The sequence below is a fragment of the Colletes latitarsis genome, chromosome 6, assembly GCF_051014445.1.
Source record: "Colletes latitarsis isolate SP2378_abdomen chromosome 6, iyColLati1, whole genome shotgun sequence".
Taxonomy (NCBI): domain Eukaryota; kingdom Metazoa; phylum Arthropoda; class Insecta; order Hymenoptera; family Colletidae; genus Colletes; species Colletes latitarsis.
The window spans coordinates 20,072,227-20,098,979 of record NC_135139.1 but is presented as its reverse complement, the minus strand read 5'-3'; the positions used below and the strand labels follow the sequence as shown (position 1 = coordinate 20,098,979).

General features: G+C 39.4%; 4 protein-coding genes across 4 annotated transcripts in view; 1 reads left to right on the top strand and 3 right to left on the bottom strand.

The window, feature by feature from the left end:
• Positions 1–3,527, top strand: part of LOC143342530 (uncharacterized) — a 63,018-nt gene extending 59,491 nt beyond the window's left edge. Inside the window, exon 5 of the mRNA XM_076766508.1 lies at positions 1,129–3,527. Coding sequence (XP_076622623.1) covers positions 1,129–1,163 — 35 coding nt within the window. The 3' untranslated portion in view covers positions 1,164–3,527. The remainder of the gene's footprint in view (positions 1–1,128) is intronic.
• A 1,238-nt stretch (positions 3,528–4,765) lies between these two features.
• Positions 4,766–5,622, bottom strand: Wrm2 (wurmchen 2 transmembrane micropeptide). The gene has a single exon (XM_076766514.1). It carries the CDS (start codon positions 5,620–5,622, stop codon positions 5,443–5,445), a length of 180 nt encoding a protein of 59 aa, XP_076622629.1. The 3' UTR covers positions 4,766–5,442.
• Positions 5,623–5,849: 227 nt separating this feature from the next.
• Wrm1 (wurmchen 1 transmembrane protein) lies at positions 5,850–6,963 on the bottom strand. Its single transcript, XM_076766509.1, has 3 exons — positions 6,784–6,963; positions 6,144–6,363; positions 5,850–6,046 (listed from the first exon to the last, which is right to left on the bottom strand). The coding sequence occupies exons 2-3, from the start codon at positions 6,331–6,333 to the stop codon at positions 5,850–5,852; spliced, it is 387 nt and encodes a 128-aa protein (XP_076622624.1). The 5' UTR covers positions 6,334–6,363; positions 6,784–6,963.
• A 1,269-nt stretch (positions 6,964–8,232) lies between these two features.
• On the bottom strand, positions 8,233–9,963 carry LOC143342442 (tRNA:m(4)X modification enzyme TRM13 homolog). The gene is made up of 5 exons (XM_076766334.1): positions 9,613–9,963; positions 9,345–9,538; positions 8,832–9,257; positions 8,501–8,756; positions 8,233–8,431 (listed from the first exon to the last, which is right to left on the bottom strand). The coding sequence occupies exons 1-5, from the start codon at positions 9,789–9,791 to the stop codon at positions 8,242–8,244; spliced, it is 1,245 nt and encodes a 414-aa protein (XP_076622449.1). The 5' UTR covers positions 9,792–9,963; the 3' UTR covers positions 8,233–8,241.
• Positions 9,964–26,753: the final 16,790 nt, after the last annotated feature.

Genomic DNA, 26,753 nt, shown 5'->3' with positions numbered 1-26,753 from the left:
AAACACCATAACTTCTGAACGGATTGGACGATTTTAATGTTTAAAAAAGCAAACGCCGCGTATTTTAGTGTAGAATGTGTAGCAATTATAAAAATATTCGAAAAGTTGTTCCTTGGCCCCGTAATATTAAAAAAACCCCATAAAAATGGTTCAATTTTCAACCAGCCATAATTCCTACAATAGTGAATATATTTCAATGAAACTTTTTTCTGCAGTAGGGCTTAGGAGTACCTACAAAAAAGTATTACACAACTTTTCTGTAGGACGTCAAATAAAATAACTAAAAATGAAAAAGGAATTTTTAAGAAAAATCGACAGGTGGTGCCTAAATTTTTCGGCGAAATTGAAAAGTTTCAAATCGTTCGAAAAAAATTATTTACGATTGCAAGGGTCGATTATAATCATTTTTGATGAATAGATATACCCCGAAAATCCTACCCAGTTTGAAGAAAAAAATTCGAGGTGTGAAATTTTTCAACAAAATTAAAAAATGTTAAATCGTTCTAAAAAAATTATTTTCGGTTGCGGGGGTCAATTATAATCATTTTTGATGAATACACATATCCCCGAAATCCTACCCAGTTTGGAGAAAAAAATTCGAGGTGTGAAATTTTTCAACAAAATTAAAAAATGTTAAATCGTTCTAAAAAAATTATTTTCGGTTGCGGGGGTCAATTATAATTATTTTTGGTCAATAGACATACCCTCGAAATCCTAACCAAATTCGAGAAAAAAATTCAGTACTGTCGGAACTTTAAACGTTAATAACTTCTTAACAAATCCACCATCGACAAATTGATATTCTTGGTTTTCGTCTTATTTTGGCCTCTAGAATCTCCCATTAAAATTTTTCCCAGGGGTGGGTGAGCATCCTGTATATGCACGTAGAAAATGAAAAAAGATAGTGCAGTTAGGGACACAGAAAAACATTCAGAAAGGCACCCTCAACTAATATGTCATCTACCCCCCTAAGTGCCCCAGCAGTAGTCGGTCCCAACCCTCAATAGTTTAGTTTACGGATCTCGCTATATTTTCGCCCGGACTATACTAATAATCGAGAATAAACGAAAAACACCGCGCAAGCTTGGAAATAATTTAATCTGACAAAATAATTTTCGTCTGTTTCAGGTGAACGATCGAATAAGAAATCGGGTAAGCAGTAAGTTGGAGAAGTCGTCGATCAGTCACTCGATGAGTGCGCAGCAAAGTTTCGACAACAGGCAACGAAAATACAATCTTGTCTTTTTGACGTGAAACTTTTTAATTTTCAAATAAATACTGTTTAGCGTGAGCGTATCGAACGAAACAACAACCGGACAGCAGACGAAACGCGAACTCTGCATTCCAAAGTTACTCCGACGGTGATCGTAATTCGAAGGCAAATGGTTTTCAAACGCTGTCTAGAAAATGATCGAAAGGCAACGTGTGCGATATAGTATTCGCGTAACAATTCCCGATACTGTTATTCCTCGAGCGTTGCTGTTGGGCGCGTGTCCCCGTTCGTCGGTAATAATTATCGACAATACGTGTTGGATGTTTTCAGAATCACTTCCATTATGCGTGGCCAAATGTCATTAGTCGCGATGCGGGCGTACTAAAGCGTACAGGTGAGCCTGATAATGCTCTTCTTAGCGGTTCCGCCGACGCTGATATTACCGTGTACCGATTTACGTGTGAATATTGAACCATAACCTCGAAACAGCAGCACAGCGAAGTCGGTGATTCTTTCCTCTTTCGAAGCCAGGCGTAAAGCGTTGTTACGTGTAAATATATGTAATCGGCAAAACGTATGACTAACGAGGCAAACATTGCCCCCCAATTGTATCTAAAAAAAAAAAAAGAAATGGTAATTTGCGATTTCATATGCATTTTTGACACACCGTGCTACTGTCTCGACGATCGATTTAAAAAAGAAAACTTCTAGTTTCGTGAATATTACGACTGCCGTTGAGATCCTGTATGAAAGATATTCTCGCTAGAATACACATTGTCGTTGGAGATCCGTTCGAATTTTCAGCGTTAATACGATTTATCCACTGTTAGGGCGCGTAGAAATCCCCCGATTAGAGAATAACGTGTAGCGTATCAAGAAAGAAAATACGGTCGTACGGTCTCTGTGTTTTTAAGATGGTTCATTAACTTTGTCTTCCTCTGGTTACAAAAGGGAAATGGAGAAAGAAGATGGCGTCGATTGCGAGCGTGTTCGGTAGTTAGTTTTGAATCCATTAATTTTTCGTTTCACGCACACTCCTTATCGTAACGGTTGTTTTCAAGCTGACGCCTCGGTTCCCTTTTATCGACTTGCGGTGTTTACACTTAAAACCAGGTACAATGTTTGTGGATAAAGATATATTCTCTCGATTTTCGCATAGGTAATAAATACAGTGTTTGATGTTAACTACATATGTCCTTGTACGCATCCAACGGTTTCTAAACTTTTCGGACGTTTCATTGGTGTTCGACCGCTGATGTCGACTGGTGCCATTACAAAGTTTTGATCGACGATGCTGATGAGAGAAACAAAGAAACGCGACTTTTCTACGACGAATGTACGAACGAGATAGATGATAATTTTTGAACATTAAAGAACGAATCGGAAAATGTTTGTAAATCTGGAAGATTCTGAAACGATTTTGTCGTGTCCCTAAGTTTGGGAACCGCTGCCTTATATAATAAGTACGATTTGATAATTACTACCATTCCTCCGATATTGTATTAACGATCCCTCTCAACAAGACGTATCCCTTGCGTAAGGAAAAAAAAAAAAGAAGAAACGTCGCTATATACAGTTGTTATATGTGTCTCGTATTATCTCTGAATGGAAAAGTTAAAATAATAACGAAAGCCAAATGAGCATGAAAATCAAATGAACATAACGGAAAAGTATCAAGCATCTTCGTAGAGCCGGGACGCTAATATTAATTATTGGAACTCGTCCCTACGAGACGTTCCATTGAAACTATAGAAATCAAACCTTTCCCCAGTTACAAGATTGTATTTGTTTTTAAGTCTAGATGTATACAAAAAAAGAAAACAACAAAAAAAAGAAGTATTCCGTTTGAATAAAGTCAGCTGATTCGGGCTACGATACCGAGTGCACGCGATAAAGTCCGTGTATGGACGTTCGATGAACGCGAAATACGTGGATTCGATGGTGGTGTTGGTCGGTATCGATGATCGTAGCTAGATTACGTATATACACCATATCATCATTACGCATAAAATGAAGGTAAAACTAATCTATCGATAGAGTAAGGATAGCATTGTCTACGTTCTATGGTCTCTTCTAATTACTATCATTAAACGTCTACTAAGCATAATTATTAACACTGCTTCATCTCTCTGTGTGGAACTCGATGGAAGTTCTCCGTGTTTTAACTGCATTGTAACATAGCAGAACGATAGAAGAAAATACGCTACTAATTAGAGGTTAACCGTCTTCTTAACGCGAGCAAAGTTTCATGGTAAAGGGAGAAGCGTTTAATTGCTTTTTAAATTTAATCCATCGCTGTTCTCGCAACGTAATCGTAACATGCCTTCGCAACGGTGGCGACAGTCGTTCGAATTGTGTCATTTAAAGTTTTTTAATCGTCGGCCATATTGATAGTTTCAAACTCGTTAGCAGAATCGAATCGTCGCGAGGAAAGATTTTGTTCGGTGTTTTTCGTTGGACGAGTTCTTGCTGCAGATCCATAATTCGCGATTGCGACGGGTTAATTAAGGAAAAGGTTCGCCGGAAAGATGCATTGATAGAAAGTACGTTGAAGGTTTTAGTTGCTTAGGCAATCGAATCAAATTACACATTTCCCAAATCAAATATCTCGTAGTTCGTGGAAAATCGTCAGTGATTTATTTACAAGCTGATGTTATAACTGAACGCAGAAATTGTATAATGTATCTACTTATTAAATAATTGTGTAACTGTTACACATGTAATAAAAATCAAATGTTGTCAATAAAAACTAAATATTATATATAAAATAGTAATCGAAAATCGTATTTTTAACTAACTCGAACGTTGGGAAATCTTCGTTTATCGGGGATTCTGGAGGCCAAAATATGACGAAAATCAAGAATACCAATTTCTTGATGGAGGTTTCGTAAAAAAGTTATTATCGTTTACAGTTCCGTCAGTATTGAATTTTTTTCTCGAAAATTCGCAAGATTTCGGGGGTATGTCTATTCACCAAAAATGATTGTAATTGACCCTCTCAATCGAAAATAATTTTTCCAGAATGATTTGAAATAGTTTAATTTCGTCGAAAAATTTGCCTACCTTTTCGAATTTTTTTCTAGAAAGTGGGTACGATTTCGGGGGTATGTCTATTGACCAAAAATGGTTGTAATTGACCCCCCCAACCGAAAATAATTTTTCCAAAACGATTTGAAACTTTTTAATTTTGTCGAAAAATTTCATACCTTCTCGAATTTTTTTCTCGAAAGTGGGTAGGAATTCGAGGTTATGTCTAATCACCAAAAATGATTGTAATTGACCCCCGCAATCGAAAATAATTTTTCCAGAACGATTTGAAATTTTTGAATTTAATTGTTAATAACATTTTAACGAAGCCTCCATCAACAAATTGGTATTCTTGATTTTCGTCTTATTTTGACCTGTAGAATTCCTCATTAAAATTTTTCCCAGGGGTGGCCGAACACCCTGTATTTAATTACTCTTATAGTAATTGTTGATGTCACAGTGAATTAAATACGGGGTATTTTGTAACTAGTATGCATGTTCTAAATTTGTTTAAAAAACACACTCTTACGCAAAGACAAGCATTCTTTATTCGTCAAAAAATACATATAAAAATTACAAAGGTTTTGGACGGTAATAAAATTGCTATTACATGAGCAATGTAAAATATTTAAAATTAGGGCAAATACAATTCCTTGTTTTTAACAATCGCACTTTTTAATACGTTCACGATATTTTTATATGCAAGGTGTTTATCTGTTGGTAGTAAATATTTTCAGAGTTTATTTTCATTTTATTTTCGCTCGTACAATCACCCCCTAACCTCTAAAATATTCACTACCAATAGATAAACCTAGCTTTTTACGTTACAAAATGTATCAGCAAAAATTTGAAATTATTCCATGTACGAATCATCAGCTTACTGGCACATTACAGAGTAAAAGCGATTATTTAATGAACAATTATATTGCCAAATTTTCGCGATACACATCGTACGTGAGATTTTTATCAAAATTACGATTATTTATATTTATGGACGGAATTATTAGCATTACTTACATGCTATGTATAAAAAGTGTTATATAAAAGATATAGAGCATTTAATTGGGTTGCTTAAACAGCATTTATAAAAATGTAAAATGTTTATGCTCCGATATGCTCGTGTAGATTACGATAAATTTTGATTTAAATTTCATTATAAGGCAAACAGATCTCTGAAAACATGTGGTGATATCTACTTATTTTTACGCCATTGAGACAGAAAGTTTTCGAGAGTATGCTTTCCCCTCCCACTCCTGATCAGACGGCAGTGCCGTGTGACGTAATTTGCAAATTTGCGATCCATACTTTAGCATAACCATTATAATGCAAACGACGAAAAGAGCCAGACACGTGGATGCTGGCCAAAATATATGTAGTCCCATGTTGGCGTAATTTTCTACTTAAGCTATTTTCAAAAATTTTAATTTATCCCGTGTACTTTATACACTTATTTCGTAACTTTGGCTATACAATGTATCAGTTTGATATAGACGACAGAGCAATAGAAACGGTGTTTCTACTTTGATATTAATACTATTCAAACTTTTTTATCTTCATTTACATGCATGGTATCGGATCTAATATTATTTCTCTTTTTGTTATCGTATAATTAAATTTCACTCTCACGTTTTTGCATCTCCATGTACTCTTCTGTTTGCGGCGCAGTTGTATATGGTTCTGGATTATGGTATTGCAAGACTGCACGGGTCTCTGACTGAACGGTACGTCCTGGTTCCAATTCGCTTAGATCCAAAGGTGGTGTTTTATGCGGTAACACTGTCCACAAGGGTTGAATCCATCTATTTCCTAATGGGAAAGGAATTATGTAAAATAATGAAATCACCTTGGAACTCGAGTTTGCTGTAAATAAAATATTTTGAAGTAAACTTGATAAAAGACTCACCGGTATGAGGACTCTGCCAGTAACTTCGGTGTCGCGAACAGAAACAAAATCCTAGGTTCAAAATACAGAGGACTGCAAATACCAGAGAACAGATGCCAACAGTAACATAAAACGGAGTGAAGTCACCGTACTCGTGCTTCACGAATAAGGGATTCTTCAGGTAATCCTCTCGCTCGTCTAAAATGGACATTTTTTTTATAAATTTTAGACTGAGATTCTTCTGAAAAAGACAAAGACGATTTTCCCTTCAGTACATGGAACTTTTTGACCAGCTTACGAATTCGAAACATCGACTGAAGAGAAACTTTTTTCTAATCTACAGAAATTACACAACAAAGACGACAGACGTTGATCAGATCGTTCTATAATTCATAAAAATAATTTGTCGAGAAACACTCGCTTCCTCGCAGGAACGAAGGCGTGGCGTGAGGTCAACATTACGAAATTACGGTTAATTTAAATTGCTTGAATTTTACGCATCAGTGTTAAGATCGATTGTACCGTACATTCGATAACGATTTTAGTAAGAAATATAACTTTTCTGATATACTTTAGAAGTTACGAAACAATCTCTCGAGAAGAATGAATGTAAAGAATCTCGAATGAATCGACCAAGTCAATATATTAATACGCTACGTACCGTTAAGTAATTTGTATCCACCGACGCGTCCTTATTTCGATTGTTGACAGAATGTTTGGTAATATCGTGTGCAATGCAATACTAGTACCATCAAAGCAACGATATATTTATTTACGTTTAAAGTACGTGCATCGCTTGATGCATTGGAATCTGTTAGATCATGTTATACTAAATTATATTTGGGCGGGGCGTTGATGTATATGGCAGAATGTGCAGTGGTAACACTGCTGTTGCCGTGAGTGTGTTCAGTCTAGGGCTGAAATATGTTATATAGGGGGATTCTAGAGGCCAAAATAAGACGAAAATCAAAAATACTAATTTGTTGATGGAGGCTTCGTTAAAAAGTTATTAACGTTTAAAGTTCCGCCAGTTCTGAATTTTTTTCTCGAAAATGCGCAGGATTTCGGGGGTATGTCTAATGACCAAAAATGATTGTAATTGACCCCCGCGACCGAAAATAATTTTTCCAAAACGATTTGGAATTTTTTTTTTCCGTCGAAAAATTTCTCACCTTTTCGAATTTTTTTCTCGAAACTAGGTAGGATTTCGAGGGTATGTGTAATGACCAAAAATGATTGTAATTAGCCCCCGCAACCGAAAATAATTTTTCCAAAACGATTTGAAATTTTTTTTTTCCGTCGAAAAGTTGCACACCTTCTCGAATTTTTTTCTAGAAAATGGGTAGGATTTCGGGGGTATGTTTATTCACAAAAAATGATTGTAATTGACCCCTGCGACCGAAAATAATTTTTCCAGAACGATTCGAAATTTTTTTTTTCCGTCGAAAAATTTCACACCTTCTCGATTTTTTTCTCGAAACTAGGTAGGATTTCAAGGGTATGTCTATTCACCAAAAATGTTTGTAATTAACCCCCACACCCGAAAATAATTTTTCCAAAACGATTTCAAATTTTTGAATTTAATTGTTAATAACTTTTTAACGAAGTCTCGATGAAAAAATTGATATTCTTGATTTTCGTTTTATCTTCGTCTCTAGTATATTCCATTAAAATTTTTCCCAGGAGTGGTCGAACACCCTGTATATTAACCTATTAATCTTGAGATCTATATACATCTATTAATTATATTAATTATACCTTAAAAGTTTGATAATATATAAATATCTATGGGTTTATCAAATATATAATTAATATGTTAAAGTATAATCCACAATTTAATAACAATTAATTTAATATCTATAGATTAATAAATATTTAATTGATATATATAAATCTTATTAATATTCCTGGGAGGCTTCGTTTTCGAACAGAATCTGTACTTAGCACAATTTTACATACGCGTGTATTTAATTAATTAACACATCGGACCTAACACGTCTCGATTTTTATCTTTAGGAAAATGTGAACAGAACAGTTTGTTCGTTATTAAGAAAATTGTAATTTATTTATGCTTATGTACAAAGGTCACGAATAATAGACTTGCTTAGAGGTTTATAAATCACTTTATTTGGTCTTTCGTGGATATTATACACATGTTTTCTAGGGATATTTCAGTAGTGGTGTAATAAATTAAGTTGCTTCGGAATCCAATGGTGTCTAAGAATTTCAAACGGCCCCAATTCAATAACGATTTCACTTTACGACCGATATTTTCTCTTTCGCTCGAGATCAAATTCTTTCCGCTTGTTCTGGGAAATATAATGTGATTTCATGTATTTCGTAAAATGGACTCTTCGCGAAGACATTAGGAATATTACCTTGTATCGCTAAGATCGTTTGGACCATCTGAATTTATAGCTGTTTTGTTTATAGTAGATCCACAAGTTGCCCAGCTGGCGATGCTGCATAAAATTGGAAATTCGTTCGATGTGAATCCACATTGTTCCAAATATTCTTTTCCAACATACGACGCGTATTCGCATCTGTGGTGGCAACAAAATGCAATTATCAAGCCGGTGATGTTGCATTTAGGTTCATTTTGCATTGCTCGGGCTAAACAATTTATAGTTAAATCTGTGGAAGAAAATTTTTTATAACACTGCACAGTCTTTACTGTTTGTATAGGGAAATACATAATAAGGAACATACCTGTAGCTGATCCACACAAGTGTTTAGCAATACCAACCTTATAATTAAACTTCTGAATTTCCCTAACATCGTTCAGTTTTAAATCGGCGATATCGGCTCGAATCCTTTTTACTTCGAGAGAAGATTGTTCGTTCTTTAATTTATTATCACTTTTATGTCTGTGACTCGAACGGTCTACTAACAGGATGCAACTGTCTTTCATATCTTTTATCATCTGCCCTAACCAATAAGTCAGTTTGCCCTTCCCAGCTCCAAATTCAATGAAACATGTATTGTCTTGTACAAGACCAGAGCGTTCTAAATGCGACAATAACGACGAATTTTGTAACAAATGTTTCTTAACAGCTTTCCCACAATATTCGTCGTTTACTTTGCTTTGAAGTACATTGTGTTCCAATACTATTTGTGGAAATTGTGGTAACTTTTCTAAAATCAAAATTTAGAAGGTTCATGCTTTGCAATACGTATCAAAGGAGATTGTAAACTTTGCATAAAAACTAGCAAGTTACCAACCATAAGCATCTTTTACTTTGTCTATGACAGCATCTATTACAAGTTGATTGAGTTCATGTAGGGGCACGTGTTGTGATGTTTCGCATGTCTTGTCCAAATTAATTCCTTTTACTATAAACGAAGGTTGGGAGTCCAGTAATTGCTTTGCATTACACACCTTCAAGTGTTTAGATAACTTTGACTCGTAGCAGGTACTAGAAACGGTCTATAAATTTTATACAAATGAACTAGTATATGCTACCATAGATCTTGATAGAAATTTACTCACTGTTTCGAATCAAGAGGGCACTTGACTCTTTTGTCTTCAGGCTTCCCATTAGTGTCGCGAATAATGTCTAATGAAAGGCCTTGATGTTCACCACAATACTTGTTACCTTTTCTAACTGTCATGCGACAGTAACGCTTTTTTCTTTCTATAAAGTGCATACAATGAACCTCTTCAGCCATCTTAAGCACTCGTGTAAATAAATTATAGAATTACGAGATTTTACAAATTACATCCATTAATGATGGATAAGGATAATTAGTTCAGTAGCAGCAATGGTAGTTGAATACAGACTTAGCTTAATTAAATTTAATAAAATACACAGTCTAGCCTATAGACTGGTCGTTTAACTCGCTTGTGGTGACATCTTTGAAATTCAGTGAAATCCAGTTAAGAATGTATTAGTTTATAAGGTTAAGGAACAACTTCTACAAAATTCTTCGAATTTCTAAATATTCCTCATCAAAATACGCGTTTTGTCCATTTTTCAACATTAATATCCTTCAATCCGTTCAGAAGATATGATTCTTTAAAGATATACATCAAATTTCTGACCACACATGATATTTGCGGAAAAGAATTTTTTTCTCGAAAGTGGGTAGGATTTCGGGGGTATGTCTATTCACCAAAAATGATTGTAATTGACCCCCGCAACCGAAAATAATTTTTCCAGAACGATTTGAAATTTTTTTTTTCCGTCGAAAAATTTCAAACCTTCTCGAATTTTTTTCTAGAAAGTGGGTAGGATTTCGAGGGTATGTCTAATGACCAAAAATGATTGTAATTGACCCCTGCAACTGAAAATAATTTTTCCAGAACGATTTGAAATTTTTTTTTTCCGTCGAAAAATTTCATACTTTCGCGAATTTTTTTCTAGAAAGTGGGTAGGATTTCGAGGGTATGTCTAACGACCAAAAATGATTGTAATTGACCCCTGCAACCGAAAATAATTTTTCCAGAACGATTTGAAATTTTTTTTTTCCGTCGAAAAATGTCATACCTTCGCGAATTTTTTTCTAGAAAGTGGGTAGGATTTCGGAGGTATGTATAATGACTAAAAATAATTGTAATTGACCCCTGCAACTGAAAATAATTTTTCCAGAACGATTTGAAATTTTTTTTTTCCGTCGAAGAATTTCACACCTTCTCGAATTTTTTTCTAGAAAGTGGGTAGGATTTCGGGGGTATGTGTAATGACCAAAAATAATTGTAATTGACCCCTGCAACTGAAAATAATTTTTCCAGAACGATTTGAAATTTTTTTTTTCCGTCGAAAAATTTCATACCTTCGTGAATTTTTTTCTAGAAAGTGGGTAGGATTTTGGGGGTATGTGTAATGACAAAATATGTTTATATTGACCCCCGCAGCCGAAAATATTTTTTTTAGAATGATTTGAAACTTTTCAATTTTGTCGACAAAGTTCACCTACTCGAATTTTTTTCTCGAAAGTGCGTAAGATTTCGAGGTTATGTTAGGTTCGACTGCAATGGCCGTCGTTTCGTTGGCGCTGCGGTCTTATTCTTTTCTATATTGGTAACGTTGCATTAATATCTTCCGTGAAGTCGGTATTATATTAGCATCAGGTAATATTCATACACAAAAAAAAACGTTTCCTTTTATGAATTATTTCGTGTAGGATTCGCTATACTGCGCTCGTGCAAGTCGCATACTCCATTCATTACGCAACTGCTTGAAGGAATAATTCGAAACAAAGACATGAATTTACATTTCGTTCATACTCGAAGTATTATTAGCTATAAATATTTATTTCACGTACTTTATATCATCGTTCGAATTACACGCAAGAACAAATATTCTTCTCTGTAAAGATAACCTATCGACGAACGAAATTTTCGTCAAATCAGTCGTACAACACTTCATCTACAATAATGTAGACGACGTGTGAAAATTCATCGTAATAGAAGAAAAATTGTAAGAGTTAGAAGTAAGGAGAGAAAAATAGAAAGGGAATGAAATAAGAAGAAAGGGGAGGTGGAGGCTAGCGTGAATATTTTTACCCAAGCCTGTTAACTACACTCTGTTATTTTATCTCACGTATACAGTTTTCCCACTACTACCACGACGTTGCAGGAATATAAGTTTTAAGGCGTGTTTTGATAGCGTCAGGGTGTCAGTCGAGGCTTCCTACCTAATGGATCACTTCTTCGTTTATTCGTTCATACTTTTTGAAGTGTGCGTATGACTCGATGATACCTCGATTTTCTCCGACACCACGAATCCTCCGATAATTACAGTTTGGCAATGATTTGTAAACCTACGCGAAAAGTAGTACTTAATTTTTACTATCACTTTCATTTTCTTTCCTTGCATTTTGAAACTTCAATTTGTTAAATTAGCACGAGCAAATGTTCTCGACGACAGAACGATGACAATCGCAGACTTACCGCTGGAAAGGTGTGAAAAGGAAAGGATAAAAGTGGTTCGTCGCGGACGCGTATTTACGTAAAACAATATTTTTGTTGGCTTTAAAAAGGCGGCGACAGAGGGCTGGAGGACTCTGTTCTCTCTTTTCCTCTTCCGTATGACTGAACCGCGGTGGACACGCGAAGACACCGTCAGTCATCGAGCTTCGTATTCCGCGTGTTTTCGACACCGGTATAAATCTCAGATTAACTACAAAACTTAATTGCTGTCCTCTTTTATCGAGGGTAGAGGAAAAACAGACTATGCGGTCGTATGCAAACTTACCGAGCAATTGCCTAGGGACTTTTTCTTTAACCATGAGCCAGGGAACCATGACCTCGATAACCATACGTGAGGGTCATCGGAGTAGGAGATAATTACCGACAGCAATGAGTAAAACGCGCCTCGTTAATTCGAGACTTTCGTCAGGGATAAACAAACTGAATTGAACAATTTGTTTTTGTACGCTGCCTAAGCAGTCAACTATCTGGCACGCGAGTAGCCGAATGTAGAGGCGAACGAGCGAGAAGGAAAAGAAGGAGGGGACTGGGGGGAACCATAGTTCAAAGACGAGGCGACAAAATCAATTATTTTGTTAAACAACAAACCGTGTTGTGTTAGGTCTGCCAAAATAACCAAAACAATAACGCGGCTCGTGGTGTCCCGCCTCGGTTCATTCAGTCTCGTACCGTTTCCATTCAGTCGTTCGGCGATCGTGAGAATCATCGGCGATCGGTCGTACCTAACCCTTCTGCGAGCAACTGGGACACCCATTTGTACGTTTCTTATGGTTGTACGCTTGTTGCACACCTGGAGTATGAGAACGTTCGACTCGACGTAACATTCTTAATACACCCGATACACCGACTTCACCAAACAGTGAACACGTTTAATTAACACATCGTTTTATGGGATTTCAGATACCAGTGGCGTCTGTGGCGTCACCTATATACAGGATGTTCGACAACCACTGGGAAAAATTTTAATGGGGGATTCTAGAGGCCACAATCAAAGACGTCGGAGGGTCGACAGAGACAAAATGACATATGCCCTCTTTCTCGATTCACCGAAGCTGCCCAAAGTAAGTTCGGACCGCCTCGTGGGAGTCGAGAGAGAAAGGCTCACACTTCCCTTCTCGCTCTTGAACAACTAATATCCGACCTCCCGTTAACAGGTCTCCACTGGCCTCTGCTGACCGCTGCTGACCACTCCTGGAATTTCTGACAGCGTATAACGATTACGACTGGCTACTGTTAGCCTCTCCCAGCCTCTGCTGACCGCTGTTGACCACTCCTGTTACTTCTGACAACGTATAACGATTACGACTGGCTACTGTTAGCCTCTCCCAGCCTCTGCTGACCGCTGTTGACCACTCCTGTTACTTCTGACAACGTATAACGATTACGACTGGCTACTGTTAGCCTCTCCCAGCCTCTGCTGGCCTCTGCTGACCACCGCTTATATTTCTGACAACGTATAACGATTACTACTGACTTCTGCCAGCATTCGCTGGCCTCTGCTGACCGCTACTGACCACTCCTGTTACTTCTGACAATGTATAACGATTACGACTGGCTACTGTTAGCCTCTCCCAGCCTCTGCTGGCCTCTGCTGACCACCGCTTATATTTCTGACAACGTTTAACGATTACTACTGACTTCTGCCAGCCTTCGCTGGCCTCTGCTGACCGCTACTGACCACTCCTGTTACTTCTGACAACGTATAACGATTACAACTTGCTACTGCCTGCCCCTGCTGGACTCTGCTTGACACTGCTAGCCTCTGCTAGCCTCTGCTGACCACAGCTGACCACCCCTGATGCTTTCGACGACGTATAACGATTACTACTCGTTACTGCTTGCCCCTGCTGGACTCTACTTGCCTCTGCATGCCTCTGCTGACCACTACTGACCACCGCTTATATTTCTGACAACGTACAACGATTACTACTGGCTACTGCCAGCCTCTGCTGACCTCTGCCAGCATCTCCCGACCTAAGCTGACCTCTGCCAACATCTCCCGACGTCAGCTGACCATCGCTGACCACTGCTGACCGTTGCTGACAACTTGTGACACGATGTATTATAATATAATATGTTTATATGTATTAAAGTTTTGTATAATGTAAATCTATCACAATAAATGATATAATTTTAAAGTATTCTATGTGTTCTCATCATTTTTTACCGTCCTTTTCCTCTCCAAATCATTCTCTTACCTATAAGATGCGTACCACCTTCTTCGCAAGTTCACCAGCATTTTAGAAATGTTCCGGGAACTTTGGAAATCCGAATTTGACCTTGACCTTGGCCCAGTTTCGAAAGTGGGTCAAGGCCATTCGAATTTTAGAAAATTTCCGGCCGCTTCGGGAATCCGGATGGCCTTGACCCAATTTCGAAAGTGGGTCAAGGCCATTCGAATCTTAGAAAATTTCCGGAGACTTTAGAAATCCGGATGGCCTTGACCCAATTTCGAAAGTAGGTCAAGGCCATTCGAATTTTAAAAAATTTCCGGCCGCTTCGGGAATCCGGATGGCCTTGACCCAATTTCGAAAGTAGGTCAAGGCCATCGAATCTCAGAAAAATTTCGGGCGCTTTGAGAATCCGGATTTGGCCTTGACCCAATTTCGAAAGTAGGTCAAGGCCATTCGAAATTTCAGAAATCTTCGGGCCAACTTGAAAATCCGGATGGCCTTGACCCAATTTCGAAAGTAGGTCAAGGCCATTCGAAATTTCAGAAATCTTCGGACCAACTTGGAAATCCGGATGGCCTTGACCCAATTTCGAAAGTGGGTCAAGGCCATTCGAATCTTAGAAAAATTCCGGGCGCTTTGGGAATCAGGATTTGGCCTTGACCCAGTTTCGAAAATGGGTCAAGGTCACCGGCATTTCAGAAAACGCTCCGGGCACTTTGGAATTCCAGTTTTAAGTAGAGAAACGGTTTCTTATAACTAAGGGAATAATGGGGAGAGGAAAAGAAAGGTAAAAGTGACGAGAACACATAGAATTCTTTGAAATTATATCATTTATTGTCATAGATTTACATTATACAAAGTTTTAATACATGTACATCATGTTAGAAGTTGTTAACAAAGGTCAGCAGTGGTCAACAGGGGCCAGCAGAGGTGTGCAGAGGCAAGCAGAGACCAGCATACGTTGTACGTTGCCAGAAATATAAGCGGTGGTCAGCAGAGGCCAGCAGTGGCAAGCAGAGATCACCAGGGGTGAATAGTAGCAAGTAGTAAGCATTATATGTTGTCGGAAGCATCAGAGGTGGTCAGCAGCGGTCAGCAGAGACGAGCAGAGGCAAGCAGAGATCAGCAGGGGCGAATAGTAGCAAGTAGTAAGCGTTACATGTTGTCAGAAGCATCAGAGGTGGTCAGTAGCGGTCAGTAGAGACGAGCAGAGGCATGCAGTGGCAAGCAGAGATCAGCAGGGGCGAACAGTAGCATGTAGTAATTGTTATACGATGTCAGAAACATCAGGGGTGGTCAGTAGTGTTCAGCAGAGGCCAGCAAAGGCATGCACAGGCAAGCAGAAACCTGCAAAGGCAGGCAGAGACTTGTAGGGGCATGCAGTAGCAAGTATTAATCGTTATACATTATCAGAAATACCTGCAGTGGTCAGTAGCGTTCGGCAGAGGCCAGGAAAGTTTAGCAGAGACAAGCACACGCTGACAGAGATCAGCAAAGACCAACAGAGGTTAGCAGAAGTTGGTAGTAATCGTTATAGGTTGTCAGAAATATAAGCGATGGTCAGCAGAGTCCAGCAGAGGCAAGCAGTAATCAAGAGCAGTCAGTAACAGTCGCTGTATGGTGCCAAAAGTTGTCGGGAGTTCTGTACTTTTGCCAGCACTGGTCATCAGAGGTCATCAGAGGCAAATAGAAACCAGGAGTAATTTGCAGAGTTCAGTAATGGACTCTAGGAAAGGCAAGTAAAAATACCTGGTCAGTCGAGATTCCGAATCGTATGCCGTTGACGTGTGGTCGGATTTCAGTTGTTCAAGAGCGAGAAGGCAAATGTGAGCCTGCCTCTCTTAACTCCCATGAGACGTGTCCACGGTGCACTCGGCGCTTCTCCTGGCATCTCTGGTTTATACCAGAGATGACAGATCACGCGTACGTACGTGAGCTTGCAGTGTTTCGGAAAGTCGACAAAGGTAAACCGACTGCTCTCCTTCAAGAGTCTCTCAGAGATGCCAGAAGAACACCGAAGGTGTTCTCTCACACTATGCCAGATCACGCGTACGTGAGCTCGTGGAGTTTCGGGAAGTCGACAAAGGCAAACCGACGCATGCCCTCTTTCTCGATTCTCCGAAGTTGCCCGAAGTAATTTCGGACCGCCTCGTGAAAGTCGAGAGAGAAAGGCTCACATTTGCCTTCTCGCTCTTAACAACTGAAATCCGAAAAAAGTATTAGACAACTGTTCCGTAGGGTGTCAAACAAAATTATTAAAAATGAAAAACGAATTTTTAGTAAAACTCGACATAAAACGTCAGGTTGTTACGGATCTGTTACGTGTACCTGTTTGGTATCATTGTAGCTAATGACCCCCGTTTTCGATCAGCATTCCCGCATGGATATACGGCTGGTCCCCAGCTGATCGGACTCTCGGAAAGCCGCCGTACGTAGCGTTCACGTAGGCCAGCGTACGTAGAGGGAGAGCCGCAAGAACCGAACGTTGTTATTACAGATGCCACTCGTTCGGGATCCCGGGGTATATTTCAGGCACAAAGAAGCCTCCTTCCAATCCGGAAGAGTGACGCCTAATTTTCGGGATCGCGCGTCCACGGCTTTCCGACGAAACGCGCGAGGGAACTGCAACACCGACGGAGTAGCGGGATTCGTCGTTGGAAACCGGTCCCGGCCGGATTACCACCCATAAAATTGATCTTTCTCGACTGCAACGAGTAAGTAACAAATATGGCGGCCACGACGATGGAAAGTCCTATCGCAGCTGCCGCTGACTGGACACCAACGACAGGTTCATTGATATTTCGTCGAATTGGTGCCATCGGCAACGATAATAATTCTCCCTTTGCTCGCAGACGGTCCAAGGCGGCAATAATTGTCGGGGAAAGGCTAGGGATGTTTTCTTTCGCGGCGAACGAAATGGACGAATCGTGCAGCATCTATAGAGGCTTCTATGTAGGAGAGGATGGAAGCAGAGGCAGAGGAAGAAGAAATGAAAAACGAAGAAGAAAAGGGGTGAGAGGGTGCTATATAAGGAGGGAGGGAAGAAGAGGAGGGAGGGAATTCGTGCTGAAATAACATTGGATGACTGTGGTATTGTCAACCCCCAGCTCGCGCCTCCGCGTTTCTCTCCCCTTCTCTCTGCCCTCCCTCTATGGTTCCAGTCGCCTTCTCCGTCCCTCGAAATCGTGTCTTTCTTCCCTTAGACCAACCTATCCTAGCTCTGGCTTAGTTTAGGTGCACTAGAACGTAGGTGCTCCCGGACAGAATAGACGGGGCCGCCAGGAGGGATGAAACAACACCCCGTTCCCACCGTTTCGTCTCTCTGTCGCCGTCTCTTTTCGTCTTTACCGGCTCCGTTCCCCGTTATACGGTCTCTCTTCGGCGCTGGTCCCTTTCGCTGTCTCCTGATCCGTTCCCTAAATGCGGCCAATAAAAACAACACCCCGCGCCGCCACGAAAGCCGGCAGAAAGATCGTGGATACGGTGAATTATAAAAATAACAATGCGAAACGATCGAACAATTGGCCGATTTCAGTGGCCGTTTCGTTTCTGCGGCTCGTGAAAAATCCCCCCATTCACACAGCCCGCGACAACCCCGCCTCACCCTCTGTCCGGCCATGTTTGTCTTTTTATTGTGGACAGCCGGGCGAAAATTACCGGGAACGTTGAATAAATAACGAGAGGACCGTTTAAAAGGTCGTTCTTCAAAGGTGCCTCGGGATTTTCTACGAGCCAAACTTCTCGCATCCCTGTGTCGTCACCCACGAATTTAGAGGATCAGTTTTTATTATATTTTCCCTATGAGGTGTCACACTCTGCATGCATTTATTGTCTGCTCATCTCTTCGTCGATGCTAGTGAACTCGTCAAAGTAAGGCTTCATAGCAAAAATTTTAATGAGAAATTCTAGAGGCCAAAATAAGACGAAAATCAAGAATAATAATTTGTTGATGGAGGCTCTGTTAAAAAGTTATTAACGTTTAAAATTCCACCCGTACTGAATTTTTTTCTTGGAAGTGGGTAGGATTTCGAGGGTATGTGTAATGACCAAAAATGATTGTAATTGACCCCCGCAACCGAAAATAATTTTTCCAGAAAGATTTCAAATTTTTTTTTTCGCCGAAAAATTTAGGCACTACCGCCTGTCGATTTTTCTTAAAAATTCGGTTTTCATTTTTAATAAATTTGTTTGACGCCTTACAGAAAAGTTGTCTAATACTTTTTTGTAGGTATCCATGAGCACTACTTTGGGAAAAAGTTTCATTGAAATATATTCGCTATTGTAAGAGTTATGAACGTTTGAAAATTGAACCACTTTTATGGGGTTTTTCGCATTTTACGAGGTCAAGGAGCAACTTCTCCAATATTTTTAGAATTTCTATATATTCTTCATTAAAATACGCGATGATTGCTTTTTTAAATATTAAAATCGTCCAATTCGTTCAGAAGTTATGACGTTTTAAAGATATGCATGAAATTTCAGGGAAGTATTTCTTGGCCTCACATTAGATTTTCGGTAAACAATTTTTTTCTCGAAAATGCGTAGGATTTCGGGGGTATGTATAATGACCAAAAATGATTGTAATTGACCCCCGCAACCGAAAATAATTTTTCCAAAACGATTTCAAATTTTTTTTCTCCGTCGAAAAATTTCACACCTTCTCGAATTTTTTTCTAGAAAGTGAGAAGGATTTCGAAGGTAGGTCTATTCACTAAAAATGTTTATAATTGACCCCTGTAACTAAATATAATTTTTTTAATATGTTTTGAAATTTTTTAATTTCGTCTAAAAATTTCTGTACCTTCTCGAATTTTTTTCTAGAAACTGAGTAGGATTTCGAATATATGTCTATTCACTAAAAATGCTTGCAATTGACCTCCGCAACCGAAAATAATTTTTCCAGAACGATTTGGAATTTCTGAATTTGATTGTTAATAACTTTTTAACGAAGCCTCCATCAACAAATTGGTATTCTTGATTTTCGTCTTATTTTGGCCTCTAGAATCCCCTATTAAAATTTTTCCCAAGGGTGGCCGAACACTCTGTATACAGGGTAACACCCTTAAAAAGTTATTAATAATTAAATTCAAAAATTTCAAATCGTTCTGGAGAAATTACTTTCGGTCGCAGGGGTCAATTACAATCATTTTTGGTCATTACACATACCCCCGAAATCCTACCTACTTTCTAGAAAAAAATCCGAGAAGATGTGAAATTTTTCGACGAAATTAAAATATTTCAAATCGTTCTGAAAAAAATATTGTTAGCTGTGGAGATCAATTACAATAATTTTTGGTGAATAGACATACCCCCGAAATCCTGCTCATTTTCGAGAAAAAAATTCAGAACTGGCGAAACTTTAAACGTTAATAACTTTTTAACAAAGACTCCATCAACAAATTGGTATTCTTGATTTTCGTCTTATTTTGGCCTCTAGAATCCTCCATTACAATTTTTCCCAAGGGTGGCCGAACACTCTGTATACAGGGTAACACCCTTAAAAAGTTATTAATAATTAAATTCAAAAATTTAAAATCGTTCTGGAGAAATTACTTTCGGTCGCAGGGGTCAATTACAATCATTTTTGGTCATTACACATACCCCCGAAATCCTACCCACTTTCTAGAAAAAAATTCGAGGTGTGAAATTTTTCGACGAAATTAAAATATTTCAAATCGTTCTGAAAAAAATATTGTTAGTTGTGGAGATCAATTACAATAATTTTTGGTGAATAGACATACCCCCGAAATCCTGCTCATTTTCGAGAAAAAAATTCAGAACTGGCGGAACTTTAAACGTTAATAACTTTTTAACAAAGCCTCCATCAACAAATTGGTATTCTTGATTTTCGTCTTACTTTGTCCTCTAGAATCCTCTATTAAAAAACGAACACCCTATATATAGGAACGATGGGGTTCAATCAAGCGCTTGCGAGAGAGTCAAGAGCGTAGCCCTCTGGTGGCCGACACGTCAAGCGGAGATTCGTTACTTACAAAAGACAGAGTCTCAAAGCGGTTATCAATCATCTTTGAATCGTTGCAATTTCGCGAAAAGAATCGTATAAGTTCGCTGTATTAGTTCCGTCTTGTTTAAAAACATTTTAAGGAAATCCTTTCCTTCGTTCGGTTTCGTCCTGTTTTCACGTGCATTCTTCAAATTTTCACCCGCTTTTCGCGTCGTTCCCGCCCCCCTGAATTCCTCCTCCTCGAGCAGCACGCGAGTACACGAACGCCTACTCGCCTCGGCGAAGTCAAAGAGAGATAAAATCTATAAATATGTGGGAGGCGCACGCGACCCATTCCAGTGTTTGTTCAACCAGGAATAACCTCCGTTTCTTCATCGTACGCCGAACCCCGAGAAGAGGCTGGTTTTGTGGCTTGACGCAAGCCTAATCCAGGGTGATGCTTCGTTAACCACCTCTGGCAAACGACTGACGAAGGTTTTCGTTCGTCCCGTCCTCGATCCGGTGATTTTTAAACGAAATTCCGTCGTCTCGCGACGAGACATCGATCGCAAACAATCGTCAAGCAGATAATTCCCATATAAAACGTGTAAATTTTTAATCGATTTCGTATAAATGCTCGAAAAAGATATTTGTTTTACGGATATCTAACGAACGTGTAAACGTGTTGATTTCAACATACTTTGGTGGGCGTTAAAATAAATATAAAAGTATCTTTTCACCCCCCTATTTTTATAAGTAATGTGAACAGAATTGTGAGACGTTAGGAAGATTTTGTTTCGCGTACCACTCGATCTTATCCTTAACTAGCATCTTCACCGTCGTGGAATCCGAACGATTTGTCCGTCGCGACTTTGGGGAAGTAATCGTGGCCTTCGTTCCAACCGCTAGCAAAAGGTTAATTAGCCAGGCGGCCAAACCGCCGGCAGATGGGAATTAGTTAGCGGTAAACACACCTCATTAATCTTCCTCGAACGTCGTCGTTCTCTTCATCATCGCGGCACGGCGAAGCACGACGATCTAAAATACCCGCGACACGTGTCTCCATTAAAGCAGTGCTTGCTAGGAACCTCGAATACGTCATTTTCTGGCCAAAACGACGGCATACCGGGAATCTCGATCGTCGTGGATATATTTTTCGAAACAGACTCTCGCATTACGACCGGATTTCCGTATCGTTTCGTCGAAGATTCCCCCCCATTTTTATTTCTACCTCGTACGATTATCGAAAGAGAAGTTTCCGGGAATACCGAGTGTCTCGGAACTTCAACGACCACATTCTATGTGTCTAAATAACAAAAAAGAATGTCAAAAACAGGTTTCTCGGAGCTTATAACTGTTACTAAGGTCGCCATTTTGAATCGAAGATCGGAGATTCTAAAAACCTGTTGGGAATCGAGTACTTCGACAACGTCGCCATCTACGTTGCGACGCTTCGACAATTAACATGATTACGCATTGGTGGGGCGAAATAAAAGACGTACGAACAGTTATATTGTAAAGAGGTTATAAAGAATATATCGTATAATTTTATTCTCCGCGTACGCCTTTTCCACGTACGTATTTCGTAAGAAAACCGACGAGAATAAAAGCGGCAACCGGTCTTGTTCGATCGCACGTAAAACGAGGACGCATGCGCGCGCCTCCAGTGGCGGGAACCGTGCACTGACACATGCGCGCGCACGAGTACCGCAAGTATGTACTTACGTACTTACAATTTGTACAACGCAGCCCCAAGCCGTGAGAGACTCGGTCGATATGTGGTCACAATGAAGGGTGTGGCATTCGAGGACCAAAAGCTCTCTCCTGTCTGCCTTTATCCTACCATTGGCTGTTGCCAGGTGTCGAGAATGGCGGACCTTTCTCATCGTCGGCCCTCCTATGCTTTTAATGGCACTTCTCGGGCTCCTTGCGAGCCGCGCGAAAGATTTCGCGTTAATTGCCACACGGCCGGAGTGGGGCGAATGGCCGCTTTCTGATTTGCCCACCGACACCTGGGAAACCGTCGATCAGCGCGCGTGAGTGTGTGTGCCTGCTCGATTATTCTACTTTCGCGATTGATATCAGCGACGCGGACACGGTCAAGTTTTATCGATTCCGGAAGGCTCTGGTGCTCCATTTTGCTTTTATCTATTACTCTAGGAATCTTTCGAGTCTTCGCGAGCGCATTTGGGAAGGATTAGTATCGATGTTCCGTTACTATCATGACTAGAAATTTATTTTTACTGTATTTTAGCATCTATTGAAGTTTTAACGATTTCAACGCCTTTCAATATGGCGGCCATGACAGTTACAAGTCCTACTTATTAGAGAACCGTATAAATTGGGTATCTATGACACGCTGGCGGTGATGTTTTTCCAATTTACCGGTTGGATTAAATGGCGGTAAATAGAAAATTCGTGTATCGGGAGGAGATAATGCACGATCGTGGCAGCCACCGCGGTCAGGTTGAGGCCAATCTACTTTAGCCTCAGCGTGGCTTCTATACGGCGCGAGAATGCGGAGCTACCCTAGGCAACCTACGAATAATATTTTGATATCCCCCTCCTCTCGCCCAGGACTTTTCTCCTCGTCCGATCCGCCACATATCAGCGGCAGGAAATTATTTTTCACACTCCCCCGTATCCTTCGCCGCTCCTCTTCGAAATACCGATGTTGTTCTTCCCGAAGATGGGGGAGGAAACCCTGCCCGTCGCATCTAAACGGGGATTCGAACGAGACGCTATAGCGCGGTTAAACAACGTTATGGATGTTATTTAATTGACGACATCGTAACGTAGGCGTTTATGGGGCGAGTATCGATAAAAATAGGCGCGATCGATGGTCTTAAATTAGCGTTAAATGTCCGAAGTAGCCGCAGAAATGCTACCGGAACCAAACGGACGAAACTGGGTAAACACCTGATATCGTCGAGACCCGGGGCACATGGTACTACTGAAATACGTTGACGAGTCCCTAATAGTCCAGTAATAGATGACCTGCGAGAGTCAGAATGTTAGTCCTGCTAGAAAGCCACTCGTCCAAAGTGTAGATACAGCGTACGTATCCTCGAGATAAACGCGTCTACAGCGTCGCTCAAAAGTGTTGGGCCAGAAGGGTAGACATTCGTGTTAAACCATGTCAAACCAAGTCGATGGGAACGAAGAATTTATTGGTTAGGTTGCTTACTATTCTTTTCGTTCATTTCGTCTATCGGCTCTTCGTTCCATCGACTTGGTTTGACCACTTCTTAATACGAACATCCAAAACAACTAGGACTGTCTAGGGAATGACAACTATCGATTAAAAATAAATTTTATGAAGAGAACTTTGAAAATAATCTCTCATGATAGGATCGAGTTGTTGTTACTATTCTTTTCTTCCATTTTGTCTATGAGTATTGCGTTCTATCGACTTAGTTTGACATGGTTTGACCACTTTTTACTAAGAATATCAAAGACAACTAGGATTGGGAATGACAATTATCGATTAAAATTAAATTTTATGAAGAGAACTTTGAAAATAATCTCTCATGATAGGATCGAGTTGTTGTTACTATTCTTTTCTTCCATTTTGTCTATGAGTATTGCGTTCCATCGACTTGGTTTGACATGGTTTGACCACTTCTTACTACGAACATCCAAGACAACTAGGATTGGGAATGACAACTAGCGATTAAAAATAAATTTTATGAAGAGATCTTTGAAAATAATTTCTCAAAATAGGATCGAGTTTGATATGGTTTGACCACTTCTTACTACGAACATCCAAGACAGGATTGGAAATGACAACTATTGATTAAAATTAAATTTTATGAAGAGATCTTTGAAAATAATTTCCAAAATAGGATCGAGTTTGGTATGGTTTGACCACTTCTTATTAAGAATATCAAAGACAACTAGGATTGGGAATGACAACTATCGATTAAAAATAAATTTTATAAAGAGAACTTTCAAAAATCTCTCAAAATAAGATCGAGTTGTTGTTACTATTCTTTTCTTCCATTTCATCTATGAATATTGCGTTCCAACGACTTGGTTTGACACTGTTTGACAACTTCTTACTACGAACATCTAAGACAACTAGAATTGGGAATGACAACTATCGATTAAAAATAAATTTTATGAAGAGATCTTTGAAAATAATCTCTCAAAATAGGATCGAGTTGTTGTTACACTTATTACAACCCACCACAGAAGATTTACACAAGAAAATGAAAGTGCATTTATGGAAACCAGTATGAGATCGTCCGAGACAGAGCACTATCCTCAATTTGGAGATGTTCGAAGAAGTTTGTAGACGAATTGAAGACCTGTGGAGACCTACCAAACGTGAATAAAAGTTGAAGACGTTTTTTGAGGCCACCGTGGTTCTTCGTTCCATCGACTTGGTTTGATACTGTTTGACCACTTCTTACTACGAACATCCAAGACAACTATCGATTAAAAATAAATTTCATGAATAGATCTTCGAAAATAATCTCTTAAAATAGGATCAAGTTGTTGTTACACACATTACAACCTACCACAGAAGATTTACCCAAGAAAATGAAAGTGCATTTATGGAAACCAGTATGAGATCATTCGAGACAGAGGACTATCCTCAATTTGAAGACGTTCGAAGAAGTTTGTAGACGAATTGAAGACCTGTGGAGACCTACCAAACGTGAATAAAAGTTGAAGACTAAAAATAAGAAGATTAAAAATAAATTTTATGAAGAGAACTGTGAAAATAATCTCTCAAAATAGGATCAAGTTGTTGTTACACACATTACAACCCAGCACAGAAGATTTACCCAAGAAAATGAAAGTGCATTTATGGGAACCAGTATGAGATCATTCGAGACAGATGACTATCCTCAATTTGAAGACGTTCGAAGAAGTTTGTAGACGAATTGAAGATCTGTGGAGACCTACCAAACGTGAATAAAAGTTGAAGACTAAAAATAAGAAGATTAAAAATAAATTTGATGAAGAAGACTTTGAAAATAATCTCTCAAAATAGGATCGAGTTGTTGTTACACACATTACAACCCACCACAGAAGATTTACACAAGAAAATGAAAGTGCATTTATGGAAACCAGTATGAGATCGTCCGAGACAGAGGACTATCCTCAATTTGAAGACGTTCGAAGAAGTTTGTAGACGAATTAAAGACCTGTGGAGACCTACCAAACGTGAATAAAAGTTGAAGACTAAAAATAAGAAGATTAAAAATAAATTTTATGAAGAGAGCTGTGAAAATAATCTCTCAAAATAGGATCGAGTTGTTGTTACACACATTACAACCCACCACAGAAGATTTACACAAGAAAATGAAAGTGCATTTATGGGAACCAGTATGAGATCTTCCGAGATAGAGGACTATCCTCAATTTGGAGACGTTCGAAGAAGTTTGTAGACGAATTGAAGACCTGTGGAGACCTACCAAACGTGAATAAAAGTTGAAGACTAAAAATAAGAAGATTAAAAATAAATTTTATGAAGAGAACTGTGAAAATAATCTCTCAAAATAGGATCGAGTTGTTATTACACTTATTACAACCTACCACAGAAGATTTACCCAAGAAAATGAAAGTGCATTTATGGGAACCAGTATGAGATCGTTCGAGATAGAGGACTATCCTCAATTTGAAGACGTTCGAAGAAGTTTGTAGACGAATTGAAGACCTGTGAAGACCTACCAAACGTGAATAAAAGTTGAGGACGTTTTTTGAGGCCACCGTGGCTGCGTAACACGGTACCCAGGTAGCGTAGAAACGCGTACGCCGTTGCATGGATTTAGGCGGTCCGGCCTAAATGTTATTTCATGCGACAGAGATTGCTTCTTCAGGTAACACGCTCCCGCCGACGACCCAAACGTCGGACCCGCCGCGAGAGGAGTTCGTCAAATATGTATGCGGATAAACACGAGGAAGGTTGACAGAAATAATATCCGCAGGTGAAGGCGATCGCACCTGTCTGGATACGAAAGGAATTTACTGGTCCAGCCCGCTGAGAAAAGCAATCTGACGTATCGAAAGCTCTAAATCAGCCGCGTACAGAGTTTCTGGGTTGGCTTCTATTTATTTTGCATCGCTACGACAACCATCGAAATCGCTTACTATTTATTCTGATCGACAAACAACTCATGGAACAAGCAAATTAATCGAAGCACACTTTCTCATCCAAGACTCCAATGTTTAAGGAAACGAATTTTATTTGAGACGATCGGTGTTGCCCGAAAAGGAAGAATAGATTTACACGCACAATTATACGAATTATCCACGCCGATCCATCAGCGTCGACATCCAACGACCTGTTTACACAACAACGTCACCAGGACTGCGTCAAATCACAAAGGGAATCGAACTCGTGTCGCGTTCGAATCCAGCAAATCCGACAGAGGAATTTCGTCCCTTCGACAAGTGCCAATTTTACGTCAATGCCCACCTTTCCACGACGTTTTCGTCGACGTGGAAACTCTTCGAATTGCATCGAAAAAGGAACAATTTTTTCCCGTCTGGATACTCCAGAACAACGAAGTTTTCTACGAAAATAATAGCGACGTTTATCTTTCTTAATATTTTACCTCGAGTTAAAA